This window comes from Enhydra lutris, unplaced genomic scaffold (assembly GCF_002288905.1).
Source record: "Enhydra lutris kenyoni isolate GAN:26980312 unplaced genomic scaffold, ASM228890v2 scaffoldscaffold40, whole genome shotgun sequence".
NCBI classification, from domain to species: Eukaryota; Metazoa; Chordata; class Mammalia; order Carnivora; family Mustelidae; genus Enhydra; species Enhydra lutris.
In genome coordinates this window covers 1,679,281-1,700,722 of record NW_019154124.1, presented here as the reverse complement: position 1 = coordinate 1,700,722, position 21,442 = coordinate 1,679,281, and the positions used below count along the sequence as shown (strand labels likewise).

At 39.9% G+C, this 21,442-nt stretch overlaps 2 protein-coding genes across 6 annotated transcripts in view; one reads left to right on the top strand and one right to left on the bottom strand.

Annotated features, from left to right (window-relative positions):
• Positions 1-14,324, top strand: part of LOC111155288 (dihydrolipoamide dehydrogenase) — a 37,976-nt gene extending 23,652 nt beyond the window's left edge. For 2 of the 3 annotated variants that reach the window (XM_022515426.1, XM_022515425.1), the window contains exons 8-13: positions 9,123-9,313; positions 10,132-10,302; positions 10,604-10,793; positions 11,191-11,328; positions 12,237-12,326; positions 12,421-14,324. In XM_022515426.1, the coding sequence (XP_022371134.1) occupies positions 9,123-9,313; positions 10,132-10,302; positions 10,604-10,793; positions 11,191-11,328; positions 12,237-12,326; positions 12,421-12,486 (846 nt within the window). In that variant the 3' untranslated portion in view covers positions 12,487-14,324. The remainder of the gene's footprint in view (positions 1-9,122; positions 9,314-10,131; positions 10,303-10,603; positions 10,794-11,190; positions 11,329-12,236; positions 12,327-12,420) is intronic. The other variant, XM_022515424.1, reaches the window with a different exon arrangement.
• Positions 14,325-15,703: 1,379 nt separating this feature from the next.
• Positions 15,704-21,442, bottom strand: part of LOC111155260 (laminin subunit beta 1) — a 67,708-nt gene continuing 61,969 nt past the window's right edge. The window contains exons 29-33 of one of the 3 annotated variants that reach the window (XM_022515372.1): positions 20,959-21,166; positions 20,606-20,747; positions 17,889-18,065; positions 16,337-16,496; positions 15,704-16,177 (exon numbers count right to left, since the gene is read on the bottom strand). In XM_022515372.1, coding sequence (XP_022371080.1) covers positions 16,041-16,177; positions 16,337-16,496; positions 17,889-18,065; positions 20,606-20,747; positions 20,959-21,166 — 824 coding nt within the window. In that variant the 3' untranslated portion in view covers positions 15,704-16,040. Of the gene's footprint in view, positions 16,497-17,888; positions 18,066-20,605; positions 20,748-20,958; positions 21,167-21,442 lie in introns of all 3 variants that reach the window. The other 2 variants (XM_022515373.1, XM_022515371.1) reach the window with 2 other exon arrangements.

The following is a 21,442-nucleotide window of genomic DNA, read 5'->3' as shown; positions in this document are numbered from 1 at the left end:
AAAAAGAAAAGGGTAAAAGTTAAAAATATTTAGCAGAAGAAGAAAAATAAATTGAAAAAAAAAGAAAAAGAAAAAAAAAATTAAATTAACTGCAAGGCTAAAGAATCATGGGGAGAAAGCCATGAGTTCCGTGCTTTGCTTTCTCCTCCTTTGGAATTCCGCTGCTCTCCTTGTTATTGAAACTGTACTCCTTGGTAGGTGAACCTGGTCCTGGCTGGGCTTCTTGTTGATCTTCTGGGGGAGGGGCCTGTTGTAGTGATTCTCAAGTGTCTTTGCCCCAGGCGGAGTTGCACCGCCCTTACCAGAGGCCGGGCTGAGTAATCCGCTCGGGTTTGCTTTCGGGAGCTTTTGTTCCCTGAGCGCTTTCCGTAGAGTTCCGGAGGGCGGGAATGAAAATGGCGGCCTCCCGGTCTCCGGCCCGGAGGAGCCGAGAGCCCGGGGCCCCACTCCTCAGTGCGCCCTCAGAGAACAGCGCCGATTTACTCCCGTCACCCTGCCTCCGGCCGCGCTCCGAGCTGACCGAGCCTGCGACCGGTTCAAGGTAACCCCGAGCTTAGAGCTTACTCCTCGGCTCTGTCTCTGTAGCCGGCTTCCCTGTTCTAATACCTGTAAGCTCTGCGACACTCAGACACCCCCGATCCTTCTGTGACCCTGCGGGACCTGAGGCCACGCTGACCCCGCGTGGGCTTCACCCCGGTTAAGCCTCTGGAGCGATGTCCCTCAGCGGAACAGACTTTTAAAAGTCCCGATTTTGTGCTCCGTTGCTCCGCCGCTTGCCGGGAGCCGGCCCCTCCCCCCGCGGTCTATCTTCCCGTCGCTTTGGATTCACTTCTCCGCCCGTCCTACCTTTCAGAAAGTGGTTGATTTTCTGTTTCTAGAGTTGCTGTTCTTCTTCTCTTCGATCTCCCGTTGGATTTGTAGGTGTTTGCAATCTTTAGATAAGCTATCTAGCTGATCTCCCGCTACTTGAAGTAGTCTCAGCCTGCTACTTCTCCGCCATCTTGACTCCTCCGATCATATGATTTTTATCCTTCATTTTGTTGATGTGGTGTGTCACATTGGTTGATTTGAGGATATCGAACCATCCTCAGAATAAATTTGATTTCATCGTGGTGAATCAGCATTCTAGCATTCTACTGTATTGTTGAATTTGGTTGCCAAGCACATTTGTTTAGGATTTTTGCGCCTGTGTTCATAGGGAGGTTGTCCTGCAGTTTTCTTTTTTTTAAGTGTCTTTGTCTGGTTTTGGTTATCAGAATAATGCTGGTCTTGTGGAATGTATTTGGAAGCTTTCCTCCTATTCTGTTTTTTAGAATAGTTTAAGGAAGATAGGTTTTAATTCTTTTTTAAAATGTTTAGTAGATTGACCTGTAACTCCATCTGGTCCTGGACTTTTGTTTGTTGGGAGGGTTTTGTTTTGTTTTGTTTTGGTTTTGGGGAGGAAGAACACTTCATACCTCAGCTTGAGAGTATAATGCATAGCTTTGAAGTTGAATCTGATGACAGATTCAATTTTGTTACCAGTACTTGGTCTGTTCAGGTGTTCTGTTCCTTCCTGGTTTAGTTTTGGAAGATTGTACATTTTTAGGAATTTAATGATTTCTTCTGTGTTGTCCAGTTTGTTGGCATATAATTTTTTGTTGTAGTCTCTTACTAATCCTTTGTAATTCTGTGCTGTTGGTTTTTACTTCTCCTCTTTAATTTCTCATTTTATTTATTTGAGCTGTCTCTTTTTTTCTTGATGAGTCTGGCTAAAGTTTTATCAGTTTCACTTTTCAAAGAAAGAGCTCTCAGTTTCATTGATTTTTATTATTTTTTAGTTTCTTTCATTTATTTCTGCTCTGATTTTTCTGTCCTCCTTTTACTAACTTTGGGCTTTGCTCTTTTTTTTTGCCTACTTTCTTTTGTAAGGTTGAATTGTTTAAGATTTTTCTTGTTTCTTGGTTGTATTGCTATCAATATCCATCTTAGAACTGCTTTCTCTATGTGCCAAAGATTTTGAACCATGATGTTTTAGTTTTCATTTGTCTCCATGTATTTTTTTTAATTTTCTTTTTGCTTTCTTTGTTGACCCATAGGTGGGTTTTTTTTTTTTAAGATTTTATTTATTTGAGAGACGGAAAGAGCAGGGGATGGGGGAGAGGGAGACAGAAGCACACTCCCCTCTGCATACAGAGTCTGATGCAGGGCTTGATCCCAGGACCCTGTGATCATGACCTAAGCCAAAAGTGGATGCTTAACCAGCTACGCCACCCAGATGTTCCTAAATGCTTTTTAAGGTTAAATTTAGTGAGACCTTTTTGTGGCCTAACATGTGATTTGTCTTGGAGAATGTTCATGTGCACTTGAAAAGAATGTATTTTGTTGGTTTTGGATCTGATGTTCTACATGTATCTGTTAGATTCACCTAGACTAATGTCTTGTTCAGTGACACGATTTCCTTACTGATTTTCTGTTTGATTTTCTCCATTGATGCAAGCCGGCTATCCCCTACTGTTAATGTTACTGTCACTTTCTCCCCTTATGTCTGTTAATATTTGTTTTATATATTTAGATGCTCCAATATTGGGTGCACAGTTATTTACAATTGTTATGTCCTCTTGTTGGATTAATTCTTTATCATTATGCAGTGCCACTGTCTGTTGTCATAGTCTTTATTTTCAAGGTGATTCCATCTAATATAAGTATTGATACTCTGGCTTCTTTTTTCCTTTTTTTTGGCTTCCATTTGCTTGGAATATCTTTTTCCATCCCTTCCCTTTCGTTTTTATGTTTCTGTAGGTCTGAAATGAGTCTCTTATAGGCAGCGTATAGATGAGTCTTGTTTTTTTATCCATTCCATCAGCCTAGGTCTTGTCATAGTATTTAGACTCTTTACATTTAATTATCAGTAAGTATGTATTTATTGCCATTTTGTTCATTATTTCCATAGCTTTTCTCGGTTCCCTTTTTTTCTTGTTCTTTTTCCTTGTGATTGATGACTTTAATGTTACACTTGGCTTTTTCTCTTTTTTGTGTGTATCTGGTGTAGATTTTTGGTTTGTGGTTATCATGTGGTTCACATCTTAAGTATACAGCAGTCTATATTAAGTTGATGGTCACTTAAGTTTGAGCATTTCCTAAAAGGACTGCATTTTTATTCCCCCACCTCCCATGTTTTATGTATATGTTACTATATTTTACATGTTTTGAGTCCCCTTAACTACCTTTTTTTTTTTTTTTTTTAATTTATAATTGTCCTCATTGAAGTGGGCTGGAGCTGGGAGTTCCTTGGCCTGGAGGGGGATGACTGGAGCTGGTATGGGCTAGGGGCCCAGGGCTCACTGAGCAGCAGGCCAGTTTGAGTGCCTGGACCTTGCTCCTGTTTGTGCTATCAAGGTGGAGGGGGACTGTGAACAATGGCACTTGTCAGCCTCTCCAGCTCTGGAGAGATTTCCAGTAGTTTCCCCTCCATTTTGCCCATGCTGTAGGGCTAGTAAATGAGCTTTTCTTTTCGGTTCTTAAAAGGATTGTGCTTTTTTGCTGTGCCCAAGGATGGGCAAATCTGCACGGGGCCCCTCAGTGCTGTCCCTCCTTCCTGTAGTTGGTAATGTTGGGGGTCGGGTTCCCATTGTTACTGTGTCTCAGGCTCTCCACCTGTTCTCTGTGTGGTCCCTCTATCCTTTGTTGTACAGAGCTAGAGCTGTTGAGTCATTCCTTGTTCTTCCAGAGGAATTGCTCTCTGTGGACGTGTAGATTCCATCTGTCTTTGGGAGGTGAATTCAGGGTCTTCCTATGCTGCCATCTTGGACACTTCTGGACTTTTATATCTAAGCTCCTATCAGCATCTCTACCTATAGATCTCTCAGACGCTGTATTCAGTACATTAATAAGTTAACCTTTCTGTCTTCCTCTCCTCTTTCACCCACAAAGAAACAAAACCAAACCTTTTGCTTTCTTAATATTTCTCATCTCAGTGAGTTGTACCACCCTCATCTACAGGTTTAAGCAGGAAGTTTGGGAATTACCTGTGACTTCTGTCATGTCATTGCACCTCCTGCTGAGTCCGTGGGTCCTGATGTGATGCCGCAAGATACTATCTCACGAATATGGCCTCCTTTTTTTCACGCATCTCCTTAGATCCCAGTTCAGGCCAGTGTCATTTCTTACCCAAAGTCTCCCTGACTTTCATCTTTTTCTAATCTAATCTCCCTGGAGTGGCTGAAGTCCTCTCTTACAATACGAATGTAATCGTGTTTTCCATGCGGAAAATCCTTCTAGTGATCGTCATTAGGATAGCTCCAAAATCTTAATGTTGTTGAAAGGCCAGTGTGATGCAGCCCTGGCTTCAGTCACCAGCCTCATTTCTAGCCCCTCTCCCTCTCAAACTATGTACCAGGTAGAGCGAAATACCAGTTTCTGAACAAGCTACGCTCTTTCACTTTCCTGTAGGTCTTCTGTTTGGAAAATGCTTCCCTCTACCAGTCTCTGCTCTCAGCCTTCCCTGACGACTACACTGATAACTGCCTTACATGCCCTTACGTACTCTTGCTGAGTGTCCCATTGTATCTGTACTCGCTGCAGTATTTATCTCACTTTATTGAACTTAACTTGTTGACTTGTCTCTCTTTAATTAAATCATCCACTGCCTGAGGTCGGAGGTCATGGCTGTTTCATCGACTGTGCATCTTCAGTGCGTAGCACAGTGCTGATACATAAGTAGTCACGTGTTAGCTTTTGTTGTTATTGCCGAGTAAACGTCTGTTGATAAATACCTTTCAGAAGTCAGCTTAGATAGTACTTTTTTAGCCCTTTTTAAGTCCTTTGTTTCTGAGAAAGTACAAGTCTTTCTGTGCTGAATATGAGATTCATATTCGAATCTCTGTGGATTTCCTTAATACTGCTTACCCAGGTCTTATAGATACCAGATTGTTATTTTGTTGTCATCTTCTGATCCAGTCTCATCTGTCAGGATCACTTGGAAATGGCGTTCAGAACTAATAAGCCTGATAATTAATAAGCTTAAATAAATAATAAATAAATAAGCAGGATAATTTAGAGAACTTGTTCTTGATACAGGGTCTGCTTCATTTGATATCCTTTAGGATCAGTTTGATTATCTTTTCCTTTTCAAAGCATGTATTGAATTTATAGTCAGTTGAAAACTTCACATCTTTTGCTTGAGGAATTTTGAGTTGTTAAATCTAAATAAATAAATAGACCTAACTAAGGGATTTTGAGCCTTTATCCTTGCTTTAATATGCTGTTCACTTATACCCATTATTCCAGTCTTTTCCTTTGTCTTGATTTGGTTATCCTTACACTTAACTACTTTTTCTTGCCATGTGTAATTCATAAATCTAGGAAGCATGTTAACTAAGGCACGAGGCCTATTATCTGATCTTATCTAAATTGATTAATGAAACTCTCTCTGGTGTCCTTCACATTGTATGAACGATTGAAAGCCATCTGACTCTATAGTCTTTAACCTGTTTATAAATGTATTTAAATACCCACTAATCCATTACATCTAAGGGATGTGAAATTTTCTTTCCTTTTTTTTTTTTTTTTTGAAAACTTTGCTGATAATAGAAATATCCTACATTATTGTCCAGTCCAGAAAAGCCTTCAGAAAATAGTTTACATGACCTGTTTGGAATACTTTTGGTAGTATCTAATGATTATCAGACCATCTGTTTAATTATCTCTTCTAGTATTTAGCAGGGATTGACCTCTGTTCCACATTTCAATGAATCTTCTTTTCACTTTTGAAAATTTTAGGCAATATATTGCTTGTTTGGTTCCATTTGACAGTTCCCTTATGCTCATTAAGTTCCCAGAGCTCACTGACTGTGTCTCTGTCATCAGATTATGATCAGATTTGTTTGATTAGAGAGTTAATTTATCAAAAATTAATAGTTTTCTTAATATTTCCTCTATTCATTCCACTTTGAAAATTGTTCTCATGGGTGGATAAAATTGAGCAAGAAAAAGGAATAACATAGATTTACTTTATTTTTTTGGTAAGTATAATAATATCCCAAAGCAATAATTCTCTTTCATTTCAGCACTTTTGCCTTAGGATATTTTTATAAGTGTTGGATCATTTTAAAAATCTTAATGTTTTAGGTGTCTCAACCAAATTGAATATTTTTACAAATGTCCTTTTAAAAATTTAAACTTATTAGAGATAACTTACTAGTAATCATACTTCTGTCTTTAATTTCTCATAAAGATTATTCATGTGACTGTCTTTTTATTTTTTCTATTTATTTTTTATTTTAACTTTTTTCATTCCAGTTTAATTTAGTGCTTAAGAATATAGGTTTTAGAATCAGATTTAAATTTGAATTTTGGCTCTGCCTCTTGATGACTATGTCCTTAAATGAATGAACTTCTCTGAACTAGTTGATTCATCATAAAAATCCCCATTTTAATAAGAGTAACTGCCATACAGGATTATTGTTGGGATTTAATGAGGTAAAATACATATAAAACACATAACCCAGTGTCTAGCAGCTGATAAACTCTAATACAGTGCCTGACGTCTAGTAGATACTATTAGAGTTTTCCTATTTCTTAGGATTTTGAAATCCATTTTCCTAAAGAATAAGACATTTGTCTAGCTCTCTGTGCTCTTTATTCCCTACTTTGAATTCAAGATGATGCTTACCATTTCCCACTTTCTTACTATTTTTGTTGTTGTTGAAAATGTCGTGATTGTTTTCTCTTTTATGGCTGAATAATATTCCTATGTATGTATACCACACATTTTTAAACTATTTTTTGAAGTTTAATTGAATATCGTAGTAGTTTCAGGTGTACAACAGTGACTTAATATACTCTTACTATTTCTTACTTTCTCATTTAGGTTCAGAGGAGTGTATTTTTAACACCTTCATTGAGATACAGTTCCTATATCCCTCCTCACCCATTTAAAGTGTCAGTGTTTTTTATTTTGTTTGTTTTTTAAAGTATGTTCACAGCGTTGTGCAGTTGTCAGCATGATCCTAATTCCAGAGCATTTTTTTCACCTCAGAAAGAAACCCCATGTCCACTGGCAGTGACTCTGCCTTCCTCCCTTCTCCCAGGCCCTGGAAACCACTAATCTACTTTCTGGGATTGTGGAATTGCCTATTTTGGACTTTTCACATAAACGGAATTCACACAGTATGTGGCCTTTACGTCTCCAGCTTCTTCACTTAGCGCCACGTTCTTGGGGTTCACATGTACTTTGTAACTGTAGAGCCGGAAGTCCCGCCCTGTGGCTAGAGCACATTTGGTTTATCCATTCATCCATTGATGGACATTTGGCTGGTTTCCACTTTGGAACTGTTAGGAATAATACTGCTATGAACGTTTATGTACGGGTTTCCATGTGGACATCTGTTTTCATTTCCCTTGTGTGTAAACCTTAGGAGTGGATTTGTTGGGTCACATGGTAGTTCTGTGTTTGGCCTTTCGAGGAGCTCTGTTTACAGAGTGGCTGCGCTGTCGTCCACCAGCAGAGTGAGTTCGGTTGCCCACGTCCTCCCAGGAGTAGCAGTGGTGCTGTTTTTGATTTGAACCATTTTCATAGGTGTGTAGTAGTAGCTCCTGGGCATTTCAATTTGTGTTTCTTTAGTGGCTTGTGATGTGGAGTATGTTTTTAGGGGCTGATTTTCCATCTCTGCATTGTCTTTTGTGACATAACCTCTTTAACTATTTTGTCTGGCTTTTTATTGGATATGTTATTTGAGAGCTCTTTATGCAAAGAATATACATCCTTTATCAAAAAGAAGTTTTGCAAATATTTTTTCTCCATCTGTGGCTTCTCTGTCTCTATTCTTAATATTAGCTTTGGAACAGGAGAAGTTTTTAATTTTGATATAGTCTCATCTTTTTTTTTTTTCTTTCATGGATTGTGCCCGTGACGTAGTGTGACCCTAACTCAGGGTCACAAAGATTCTTTACTATGTTTTTGGCCATAAGTTTTATAGTCTTGAGTTTTATAATAAAGTCCATGATTCATTTTTTTTTTTTTTTTTTTTTTAAAGATTTTATTTACTTATTTGACAGACAGAGATCACAAGTAGGCAAAGAGGCAGGCAGAGAGAGAGGAAGGGAAGCAGGCTCCCTGCTGAGCAGAGAGCCCGACGTGGGGCTCGATCCCAGGACCCTGGGATCATGACCTGGGCCGAAGGCAGAGGCTTTAACCCACTGAGCCACCCAGGTGCCCCGTCCATGATTCATTTTGAGTTAATTTTTGTATATATGCTTGTGATTGGATTTTTAGTGTTGCTGTATTGCCTTTAGTTTACTAAGCTCTCATTCCCAAAATGCAGGAAATTTTTTAAATGAATGCATAAAACTAATTGGAAAGGTAAACTTCTTAAATTACCAGACGATTTTAATACAAATTCTTGAAAAGGATATGTTCATTGTTCGTCATATTCTATTTAATGCTGTGAAATTATATTCATCTTGCCTGTTTTATAAAGAGGTATTCAGACATTTTAATTGTTAAAATGTTAAAATGTTAAAAAGCAGCATTCAGTTTAAATTACAGTTGGAATGTTCTGTTGAGAAAATAATAAATGAAGCCAGTTTAATATTTTACAAATACCAGTAATTAGTAGGAGTCAGAGGACCTTCTTCTCTTTCAGGATCTTCTTTCCCACTTGTTGCCCTCTTCCTGGATCAGATCCCTGTGTAGTTCATTCCCTCTCTTTGTGCATGTGTCAGAAAAGCTTTCCCCACTGACCATGCTCTTTTTAAAATGGTAGCCTTACTCCTTCCAGCAGTCATGGTTCCTCTTTCTGTTTTATTTTTCTCTGAGCACTTTACTATCCTCTGTGTGAATTTTACTTAATCTGCCTCCCTTCCCAGAATATAAGCTCCCTGGGGGCAGCATTTTGATCACTGATGTGTGCCTGGTGTATTGTAGGTGCTCAGTAAATGTTGAAGGAAAGAACAAATTAATACATGAACTACATGAAACATTTATTTGCCACCGTATTCATTTTGAACTTTAGAGCTTCTGATAGGGACATAGTAACAAAAGAGACTATCTGACAGTAGATTATTTATAATGTTTCAGTAAATACTTGCTTTAGGAACCTTTATTCTTATTTTTGTGATTTTTAAAAAATTATTATCTACAGGGTTCAGTTTGGCAAAGACTTGGTGCAGATGTGACAGCAGTTGAGTTTTTAGGTCATGTTGGTGGAGTTGGAATTGATATGGAGATATCTAAGAACTTTCAACGCATCCTTCAAAAACAAGGATTTAAATTTAAATTGAATACAAAAGTTACTGGTGCTACCAAGAAGTCAGATGGAAAAATTGATGTTTCGTAAGTATGCTTCATTTGGTTTTAATACAATATCTTGATCTGTTTGCTTAAGGAAAACACTTTTTTTTTTTTTTAAAGATTTTATTTATTTTACAGAGAGAGATCACAAGTAGACAGAGAGGCAGGCAGAGAGAGAGAGGGAAGCAGGCTCCCTGCTGAGCAGAGAGCCCGATGCGGGACTCGATCCCAGGACCCTGAGATCATGACCTGAGCCGAAGGCAGCGGCTTAACCCACTGAGCCACCCAGGCACCCAAGGAAAACACTCTTTTTCAGAATCAGATTTTGTTATGACTTAGGGCCATTTTATTGCTTAATATAACTCTGTATTGCTTATTAAGTCTGTCCATTGAAATTCCTGATGAAGTTGATGCTAGAAAATTTAATCGAGTGTTCTCACTGTAATGTGCTTCCTCCTGGTATACATTTGGAAATATTTACATTCTTAATATTCAGTAAAACTCAGTATTTTTAGATATATAGGGGGAAATCAATAAGAATATTAGATTGTTTACTGTGTGCCTGGCACTCTTCTTACTAAATACCCCTATAACATAATGAAATTACTTGCCTAAGGTCACACAGCAAGTGAGGGGTGGGGCCATTGCTTGATCTTCTGATTGTAAGACCTATGTTCTTGTTTTTTGTTTTTGTGAGGTTTGACTGATAGACCTCTAGAGGATTTGTACGTTTTCATTGCATGACTCCTGTTTGTTTAAAGTGTCAGCATCACTCGAGAAACATCTGTTCTTACATTTCTAAGTCTGTCAGTTGTTTCTGTTGATGTGTGATTAATAGTCACACACTGTTCATTGTCTAGTATTGAAGGTGCTTCTGGTGGGAAAGCCGAAGTTATCACATGTGACGTACTCTTGGTTTGCATTGGCCGACGACCCTTTACTCAGAACTTGGGACTGGAAGCGCTTGGAATTGAACTAGATCCTAGAGGTAGAATTCCAGTCAATACCAGATTCCAAACTAAAATTCCAAAGTAAGTTGGATAATTATGTGCATTTCAAAAAACTTAAAAATTTATGTTAAATACTATTTTGAAAATAAGACTTGTCATGCTTAAATGCACTGGCTTTGGGGAAGAAGAGTAAACTCATCTGTGGAAACAGAAAGAATTGAATGTTTTCATTACCCAGAGATGAGAACCTGAACTCACAGATACCCATTTTGTCTATTTTTTTGGTTACTTAGTAACTAGAAACTTCTGTTACCATGGCGTAATGAAGATGAGTAGCTGTGGCGGCAGAAGTTGACTGTGTTCCTTTTCTTCTCTGTGGTAGTATCTACGCTATTGGGGACGTGGTTGCTGGTCCAATGCTGGCTCACAAAGCAGAGGATGAAGGCATCATCTGTGTTGAAGGAATGGCTGGTGGCGCCGTGCACATTGACTACAACTGTGTACCCTCTGTGATTTACACACACCCTGAAGTTGCTTGGGTCGGCAAATCAGAGGAGCAGCTGAAGGAAGAGGTAATTCTGAATGCTGGGGTATTTTTAATGCCATTGTATGAATTGAGTTAATGACTCTGGTGGCTGAGAATCATTTTATTATTAATGCATTTTGAAATTATGTAGAACATTATATATATTTTTCCTTTGTCGGTAGCATAGAGGAGATCATTCACTTGCCTGTCTTCAAAGTGATAATTCCAGAGCTGTTACATTTTCCTTTGAAATATACCCCGATGAACTGATGTTTGCGTTTGCTTGTGTTTGTACCCAGAATGTATCTCATTAGCAAGCCCTTAATATACTCTGAAGAGTTGCCTTCTTGGGATTTATTTTCTGAACATATGGTGGATGATTGCACCAGCGGGAATACATTTTTTCAGTGTTTATGTAGGTTCGCATTTTCTTTCTCTTGCAGGGTATTGAGTACAAGGTTGGGAAATTCCCCTTTGCTGCTAACAGCAGAGCTAAGACAAATGCGGACACAGATGGCATGGTGAAGATTCTGGGACAGAAATCAACCGACAGGGTGTTGGGAGCACACATTCTAGGACCGGTGAGTATCTGAAAGCCCCAAACCCCATTACGATTTCTGGAAAGCGTTGCTGTTTAGACTCAAAGCCAGCTGCTCTTTACATCCTGAGGTCGTTATTTACCAGCAGAAGTTCGTGTGTTTCTGACAAGGCAACCGGCAGCACTCTCATGGGCTGGCTCGTCACATCATCTGCTTTCCGTTCTGCAGCTGCCATTATCCTCTTGAAACCTACACCAGGCCCTGTGCCTGCTGAAAACTCTCCAGTGGCCTTTTTCTGCCTTGGGCTGTTACATGTGGTAACAAGGCCCCACGAAATCTGGTCCTGTGTGGCTTCCTGAACTCCTGTCTTTCCACTCTTCCCTTTCGCTTAGTAATTCCCTGCCTCATGGGCCGTCTCTTAGTTTCCTAACAGGCCAGTGTTCCCACGTCAGCGCCTTTGTGCTTGTGGAACCCGTTGCTTGGAATGCTGTGCCTCCAGGTCTTTGTATGACTTGTTTCTGTTAGGTCTCAGCTCAGATGTTACCTCCTCAGAGAGGCCCTTCCTCCCACAGGCTCTGAAGTATGCACTTCCCTTGGGATCTGCCGCAGAATTGGTAATAAGACATTGGAGTCCTTAGTCTGTAACACATTTTTATGTATACATGCAGTAACTTTAGTGTTCACGGTTGTGGGGGCAGGAGTTGCTCTCCCCATTTTGAAGTGAATAAATGGAATGAAGCACGAAGTGAGTGCTCGAAGGGACTCAGCTGTAGGATTAAAATCCAGGCCAGCTGGCTCTGGAGTCCAAGCGCTTCTCTTCTGTGCTGCCTTTCCTATTAAGCTTTTCCTGCCTGGAGGCAGTTAGTTAACTGCTCTAGCAGTGAATCCCGTTAGCTTGTAGTTTTTGCCAGGGGAAGAAAATGACTTCTTGGTCTGTTCTCTTAATAAAGGGCGCTGGTGAAATGGTGAATGAAGCCGCTCTCGCGCTGGAGTACGGAGCATCCTGTGAGGATATAGCCAGAGTCTGCCATGCACATCCGGTAATCATGGACAACACGCAGAATTAGTGGTTACCTCAGGTTTCTTCTCACCCACAAGTATTTGGTTTCTAATTTTAAATTTCTTCCCTTACAGACCTTATCAGAAGCTTTTAGAGAAGCAAACCTGGCTGCATCGTTCGGCAAATCAATCAACTTTTAAATTAGAAGATTATATTTTTCTGAAATTTCCTGGGAGCTTTTGTGGAGGTCACATTTCTGAATAGGAAATGCTCACAGCTCCAAGAATTTCTAGGACTGAATTACGAAACTTTTGGAAGGTTTTAATAGGTTCGGAGAGAATGGAATAATCTCATCTATTTTAAAATAAATTGAATATTTTGTTTCAGTGCATTGAAATTGCAGAAAAAGCTACTTAATAGTAGCATCCTGGAAAATTTTCTTCAACCCATATTTTCATGTTGTTTCTGAACGATTCGACTTTACTAAACTTACATTACATAGCTTTTATCTCTGCTCTTGTAAAGTTGGATTTACTTACGTGGATGGAGCTGGCATAGGGTATGTGAGCCAGCTGTGTTTGAAGCAAGGCGATCAAGTTATTTTAAACTTGGTTTTCGTATTAGAAACAGTCATTAGGATCAGATTAAAATATGTATAAACCATACTGATGTAAATAAATGATCTCACTTATTTTATTTAATCCCCAAATTCTTGCAGCTTAGAGGTAGAATTTATGTTTAAATTTTTAAGGACCCATTGAGGTCTGCAGTTTCTAGTTACCCAGTTAGCCAAATTAAGGAGGTATATCTGTGAAATTCAAATATTAAATGAAGACATAACTGTATTACAGCGGGGAATGAAAATACAGAAATAAATAGTCTTAAATATTCATTTACCTGTTGTTTTGAGTGGATGTCAAGATGGTCCTAATTCTTTTATGACTACCTGTAGTGTATATTCTTACCTTACATCTGTTTATTCCTCTTCTAGGCCTGGATGTATCTTTTTACCACACTGGGGGACGACATTAAGGCATTTAAAAGGTCATTACCCTTTCATCTGTTGTAGTGATACCAGCTAACTGTGGAGCATACACTTTTGGAGATACAGCATATGGAAAATTTAATCTGTTTTCTCCTGTGGCTTTCTAGTGTATCCGTGGCTGGGTAAATGACTTTCTTTAAAGAGTGCTATAAAATCATATTTATCGATTAATGTTTAAAATGGCCAGCTTTTGAAACACTTCAGTAACAAAGTATTAAATGTTAAAATAGGTTTTTGCATATTTTAACTAAATTAAAGAATCAGATTAAGTAGTTCTCAAATTTAGGATAGCATATTCTAACAAGGAAAAACTAAAAGTACTAGAAATGTGCAAACTAGATACTCACTTGATTGCAACTTACAGATCACAGCCTAAGGGAAAGTTTAGAGAGTGTAATGAGTCAGCAGAAGGCTATGTGGGATAAGGTACTGTCAATCGCTCAGTTAGAAGGAAAGTGTTGAGTTGTCCTCAGGTTTTAATTGCATCATCGGTGGGTCACATTTCCCTTTTTCTTCTGTGTCCAGTAGTCTGGGACTGTGATAGTCATGAATGATCCATTATAAAGACTTTGGATTCTCTTACTTACCTCGGAAAAATAGGGAGTTTCTCTCTCAGTGGGCAGTTAACTTGGCTGAACCCCAGCTCCATTTTTGCTGGGGGCAGCAGCTGAAACATTTACCCAGTCATTTCAGCTTCACCTTGGCTGCATTACATCTGCCCCACGCATGTGTAGTTCATAGGTCAACTGGACACTGGGCAACTTATATGCAGAGTTGGGGGGCCCTCCCCACATGTGTCTTCTGGGGCTCCCCCTGCCTCATATTTTATTCTCGATGCCCCTGACTCAGTCTTCCAATTCCCTAATCAGTAAAACTTGGCTTCTGCCAAGTGTGATACTTGCTGGGACCCAGTGCTGTTCTCGGACACCTCCCCTCTATCTCCTGCCTGCTTCTGGTGGGTCTCCAGGACCTTTACTTTAAAACATCTGTATTTTGGTGGCGCCTGGGTGGCTCAGTGGGTTAAGCCTCTGCCTTCGGCTCAGGTCATGATCTCAGGGTCCTGGGATCGAGCCCGGGATCGAGCCCTGCGTCGGGCTCTCTGCTCAGCGGGGAGCCTGCTTCCCTTCCTCTCTCTCTCTGCCTGCCTCTCTGCCTACTTGTGATCTCTGTCTGTCAAATAAATAAAAATCTTAAAAAAAAAAAAATCTGTATTTTCAGATTCTGCAGTAGTCATAGCAGGAGGGCTGGCTTGAGACATGCTACTATGCCATTATTGGAAATTACCTCTGTGTGTTTAAAAATCTGAAATCCCAGTATTATGTGAAGTGCTAGTTTAAACTTCAAACATGTTACCTACTTTAGGGAAAGAAATATAGTGAGAAATAGAATTTAATATGAAGTTCGAGTTATAGAAACACAAAATAGTTAAATATATCTAGGCAGGAATAAGTTGTGGGTATAAAACAGACTTTAAATATTTATTATTTATTAAGTTCTCACTATTTTCTTGGCTTGTGAGGATGGGAAGTAGTTGTCCAGTTCCCTGAGTTAATTAAAATGAGTGATTTTGAAGTAACATCTTTAGTCGTTTAGAGAGGAATGGGTAGTAGAAAAGACTTCAATTTTAAATAAAATACTTAAAATTAAGGGAAAAAATTAGTTGCTGTAGTAGATGATGAGGTAAAACCACTTTGCTAGGTAGTAGGATTTCTACCTAAATAAAAATGACAAATTAATTGCCTTGAAGGAGAGGGAGGTTGCCTTATTGTTTAAATTATATCTGTTTACATAAGTTTGGTTCAGTGCTACCCAGAACTGGTGTTGTTCTAAAAATTTGGCAAAAGACCACTGAGGGCTTGGCCTGTTCTCCAGCTCCGCTCTGAGGTTGACATGGGTTTGGCAGTTGGAATACAACTGTTTTCTTTATCCCGTGGAATAAGTGATTGTTCTGTGATTGTTTTGGCCTCTCGTACAGACCGTAGCAGAGAATCTCTAGTTTGTGAAATCTAATAAAGCCAGTATAAATACTGGGAAGTCACAGTATCATTTTGTACTTTGATTGGCACTGCTCAGTTGGCAGGAGCAATGTTCCTAAACTCTGGCTGGATTTCATTTCAGCCTTCACCCTCACCACCTAGAATAGGGCCAGGATTGCTCACACTTAAAAGCCACAGTTTACCCTCCTGATTTTCTGAAAATTGCTTTTTGTTCTCTTTCCCAGAGCAAGGAATCCTTAGAGGAGTTTTGGGAGATTGGAGCCACTGAGTAGCCACTGAAATGGAGAAGGGTGGGGAGGGCCTCAGGCTATATCCTCCCCTACCTCCCCCACTCCCCAGCCCCTAACCCCGGCCACCCCACTGGGAGGTGATTTGGGGGCAGATGTGTGGTGGATATTGACTTAGCAAACATGATAGCTTGTTTACATACAAAATAGAAATCAGGTCCCGTGAAGGCAGTTTATAAAACCATTTTACATTGAAAATATCCTTGCTTCAAGGGATTCACAAACATTAAATCAGTAAAATTTAAGAATTATCCCAAATATATATTTATACAAAAGGACTGTATTTTATTTTTAACTTCGTACAAAATGTGATTAAAAACATTAAATAGGTAATGAGTTGTATTTTGAAGATCATGAAGTCAGTTTTTTAAATGGAGCTCTTCTCCTTTGGCTACCTCGGCCACCTTCGAGCCTTTCCTCCTCCGTTACAAGCACGTGCTATAAACAGCAACCTTCTGGCTTATATCCTTTAGGAGCGAACGGACCTCTCCTTCTAATCTTACTAATTCTTGAGCTTTATCTTCTAAATATTTTTGATTGTCCTCGTATTTTCTTTCTAAATCTGTGGGAGATAAAAAGAGATAGTCTGAGCCAATTATACTAGAATGATCTCCATCTCCTGCTGCTCCAAAACAAAGTGAACAGATTTTCAACCTTTTAAATAAACTCTGTGGAGGTCTTATGTTAAAATACTTTATGAAAGCACGAGCCTGGGACCCACCTTTCAGGAGCTGGAGCTTGCTGTTGGCTTGAGCCAGAAGTGTTTTTGCTTCATTTTGTAGCATTTCAGCTTTCCTTCTGGCATCCGCGGATTCTTCGGTTTTTTTGGCAATTAATTTTTCCACCTTCTTATACTTTTCATCCACTTCGCCATCTAGAGCCTGCAGTTCCAGTTAGAGAGCAGGGATACATGTAATCTCTGACATTAAGAGTGTCCTTGTGGCAAGCTCAGAAGGGTACTCAGGCATTAAGCTATTTGCTGTAAATAATTAAATATTCTGAAACAGTGGAATTACAGTACTGACATAGGAGTTGTGTTTTTTTTTTTTTTTTTTTTTAAATGAAAGATCTGAAAGACACTTTAGAGTTGGAGCAGGGCTCCAGGCCTCCTTTCTACTGTCAGCACTTTCCTCTGGCGATGGCGGAAGACAATTATATGGCAGTAAAGAAGTAGGTTTTCTCTAAGTAGGTTTGCTGTGATCCAGTGTTAGATATCAGAAAAGGCCCATCTGAAGAGCTGATAGGAGGACCATCTGGACTGTGACTAGTGTGGGCGTGCAGAGACTGAGGGAAGGAAGGGGAGATGAGAAATTGGTGTGGGTTTGACCTGCAGGTGCTGCTTCGGAGAAACAATGTTCAAACAATAGCCATTGATAAAGGGACCTAGCACAGTGTCAGGGGGCTTGTTCATCTTAGTGTAATCAAATGCTATGTTTTGGGGGAAAATGCTATGTAAAAAGACTACTTGGGGAGACGTATGCTCTCAGCACCCCGAGAAAGTACAAACGTGATAGAAAAGAAGGACGGGGTAGTACACTTTGCTTTCTGCTTTGTTCTCTTCCCAAACTGGAGCGGGGAGAGGTCTCCCTTCTGTAATGCCTAAATGCTACATTAACCTCAAGGAAAAATCTTGACGAAATAGTTTATAACTCCCTGCTATTCATTTAACAGTTGGCACATTCCCCTCAAAAGTGTAAAGAGGTTTCTTGGGGAAATAAACATTTGCCCACTGAATGTGTGTTTTAATGATTACTTGGCTTCTAATGAAAAATTTGGGTTGTATGAGCTTTTCTCTGCAACGTATAGTACCTTCCAGTGAGAAGCATGAATGCGAGTGGAAGAAGTGAGATTTAGTTCCCTGCTAGTGGTTCTGTGACGGACTCCTAAAGCTTTTCCTACTCTGCTTTTTTCAAGATTTCTCAAATGGCCAAGTTAGTACCGTATGCCATAAAGGCCTTCCTACTTGAATTACCAAAGTATAAGCTCCGTGTGCTTGTTTTAAGACTTCCACCCCTAAGTTAATTTCATTTTTCTGTGTCCTTATCCATGTGTGGCTTATGAGGGCTTAGGTCACACTTCTTGGACACTTTCATATCCACTCCCACTCTTTTCCATCTGGGTCTCTAATGACTGCTATTTCAAAACAAGTCAACTGGGGATATTTCTGATGAATAACCGTTGGGTCCATGTCCCTTACTGATTCCAAGGAAGGCAATAAGGAGACTCCTTGCTCCTTTATGAACACAGCTATGAAGTTGCAAAACTTTACTCACCTTTTTAACATCATCTGCACTTTGTTTCACAGTGTACACTACTTTTTCAATGTATTCTGCCTCCCCAGAATTCTGGGCCGCCTTCCGCTTCAGCTCTTCCACGTTCCTCTCTAGCTCACTGATGCGCTGGGAGGCGTTGAGCAAGGTCTCCTCAGAAGCAGCGGTTTCAGACTCAATCTGCAAGTATAAGGTCAGTCACCCAGCCAGCCATTAATTTAACAAGTGGTCGGGCGTGCTAGGGATACAAGTTTAGAGGAAGATTAAAGGCTGCTTATGCTCTCTTGCCCTGGACCCAAAGAAAAAAATTACTAAAAAGAAAAGAGAATTTCAAGGAAGCTTACATAAAGTGCCCAGCTTTATTCTTCTTGTAATTCTGATGATCTTGGCTGGAAATTCATGTAAACTTCTTACCGAACCACCCCCAGACAGCTTGATGTATTGAGAAAGCATTTTAAGGACACCTGGAAGCTTTGGCTAAACAATGGTCACAAATAAGCAGATGTGAGAGGAAGGATTTCCACAGAAATTTCCAAATTCATGTGGGTGGGAAAATGATAACTCCCAAGTCACCTTTTGTTTTTCCTGTCAACTCGAAATGTTAAACTCTAGTAGAGGTTATGGGTCTTCAGAAACCACCCGGAAAGTTGAGTGTCCTCAGCTAATTACCAAAGGCAGACCAGGGATGTTCTTGAAAACTTGGAGAAGTCACTCTAGGACTGTGAGATGGCATGTCGCTTGGGACCCATAAATACTCAAAGTAATTTAGTGAAAAAATTTCTGGGTAATTGGCGAGGATCCACCTATGATCTCTTTTCAAAGAATAATCAGTGAACATTGATTTTTAAAAGCTAGCCCAAGTTAAGCAGTCTGACCCATGACAGAAGCACTAGTTTCACTGAGCACCTTGGGTTTTTTTGTTTTTTTTTTAATTATCTTCAAGCATTGGTCTATTCATAGAATTAAGTCTGAAGAATAATACAGACATGGCAAAATTTGTAAGTATTTCAAACCAAATGATTGTTAACCTAAAAGTTCAACCATTAATTAACATAGAAAAATATTCTTAGTAGTTCTGATTCTTAGACGATAGCTGTATAGTTTTAAATATAAATGATTCTGTTTGAAAAGCTTTCATTAAAAGCATAGTTTAGACATTCTTTTTGCTTCTTAATCTAAAACGCTTCTTGTCCCCCAGGGTCCCTGAAAAAAAAACCCATTGTTCACTTGGACTGTCAAGCCAAATATCCCACCTGTAGTTCCATTAAACCCTATATTTTCTATTTTGCTTCTCAAAACTTAGTAATTTTTTAAAAAAGATTTACTTACTTTAAAGAGCATGTGTCTGCAAAGCAGGGAAAAGGGCAAAGGAAGAGGGGGAGAGCATCTCAAACAGACCTCTGAGCTGAGCACGGAGCACGACTCGGAGGTTGATCTCACAACACTGAAGACACGACCTGAGCCGAAACCAAGAGTCGGAGGCTTAATCTGACTATGCCACCGAGGTGCCCCAAAATTTAGTAATTTTTATAAAGTTACCTAAATAGATTAAGTTCATTAAAATGTTAACAGCACATGAGAATTTTGCAAAACCCTAGAGATAGAAAAATCAGAATAATCAAAGGGTTAGAACATCATAGTCTGGTGGGAAAATGTAATTTTTCCACACCTGAACAAGAAGGGCTCCTATGTATATACTCAAAATTTAAGAAAGAAAAGTGGGGGAGGAACTATTGTTCCTCATGTTATTGAGCACAGTAGAATAGGGGAAGATAGGTTTGTATCAACCAGTGGTAGGAAAAGCAGGTTGAAACACCACCTCTCAGAATTTAAACATTAGGGACTCTTGGCCTGGGAAGGGTGACAGTGCTGACTAATGGCATCTAATTTCAGAATATATTCTGAGAAGATGGGTAGGGATCATAGGAGTCCATTTTATTTCCCATCCATTTTTATAAAACAAAAATTATATTTGCATTACTTTTAAGTGATATGACTTTTAGAATAAAGTACTAAATCCATGTGAAAAATTCTTTGCGTATGCTTTTAATATCTAGTAGTCCCTGAGTCGAGTATTCTGCTTATGGTAAGTTTTTGGGGTGCCTGGCTGGCTCAGTCAGTAGAGCAGGTGACCCCTGATCTCGGAGTTGTGAATTCAAGCCATACACTGGGCGTAGAGTTTACTTAATAAAACATTAAGTTTTCCATGCATTCTGAACAAAACATTGTTCAGCTGTAAGATCCCTAGTAGGTTCCTCTAGAATTGGGGACTGGAAGCATTTTGACCTTCCTTGCTCTTCAGAGGTTTTCAAAACGTACAATAAAATTTTGTGAACGCTCACCTCATAAATTTTGAGATACTGTTGTTCACGATGTAGGTTGCTTTTGGGCTGCCTTATAACAGCAGGAGTTTCCTATAACTAAGTTTTGAAATTAATACCATCCTTCCTACTACTGAGTAGCGTCTATGTGATTCCTTGAAGGAACAGGAGATAAACACATGGACTATGAAAGTAACTGGGACTTAACGATCCACTGTCTTCAGGGTCCTTTTTCCCCCTCAAACAACGTTTTTAGCACCCGTGCTAAGGGAGTCGTTCGGCTTTACTGAGATTAGAGCTGTCCTTTCATGTTCAGCCTTCACCTGTCAGATGTGCTTCCTCTCCAGGTAGTTTCTGTGAGCGTTTCCTCCCCCCATAGTGAGGGCTACACTGTCTTACCGAAGTGAGCAGGTTCTGGGTTCCCTGGATGTCTTCATCTGCCTGCTTAATGGCTTTCTCTGCTGCAATCTGGGCCTTTTCTGCTTCCTCCAGCGCTTCCTTCACCATGTCTGCGGTGACTTTAACATCGTTTGCACTTTTGCTGAGTGAAAGGAGGAGACCGTCAGTGTGAACATGAAAAAGTTACTTCCTCTCAGAACATTAAAAAAAAAAACTTTCTTTTAAAGTACAGCCCTCTGGGAATGACCCAGAGAGACGCGTACAGGTCACTCTTCCGAAATGTCCCTGGTCAAAGACTTTTTACTCCCTGCTAGACACACAAGCCCCCCAAATGCCAGAACGTCTTCAGATACCTGGCTCTCTTAGCTTCTTCCAGCAACATCTCCGCTCTAGCAATGTCAGCAGCGCTTTGCTGTAGAATGACCTCGACTTGAGAAAGGCTTTCGACTCGCTCCCGAATATCTTCTGTCAAGTTCTGTAACTGCTGTGGGGTGCTGGGCATCTCCATCTTTAGTACCTCATTAGCCACTGCTTCAATGCTGTCCAGATCTGCACTATCCTCTGTGAAAAGCAATGATGTCCCCATGAAGAGGTCAAAGTCACAGATGGCGACCTCAGTCCCTTCTGGTCACCCACCTGGTGAACAGCCTTCTGGGTGACTCCAAGACCTAGGCACCTCCTGTTTAGGAATTTATAGTCGAGTAGTTACATGTAGAAAAAGTAGCTACAGGAATTTGGTATAGCCTGGGAAAGTCAGGGAGGGCTTTGTGGAGGATGAGGAACTGATCAGGTTTTGAAGGATAGTAGGATTCAAAAGGAGGAAGATGGACATCTCTG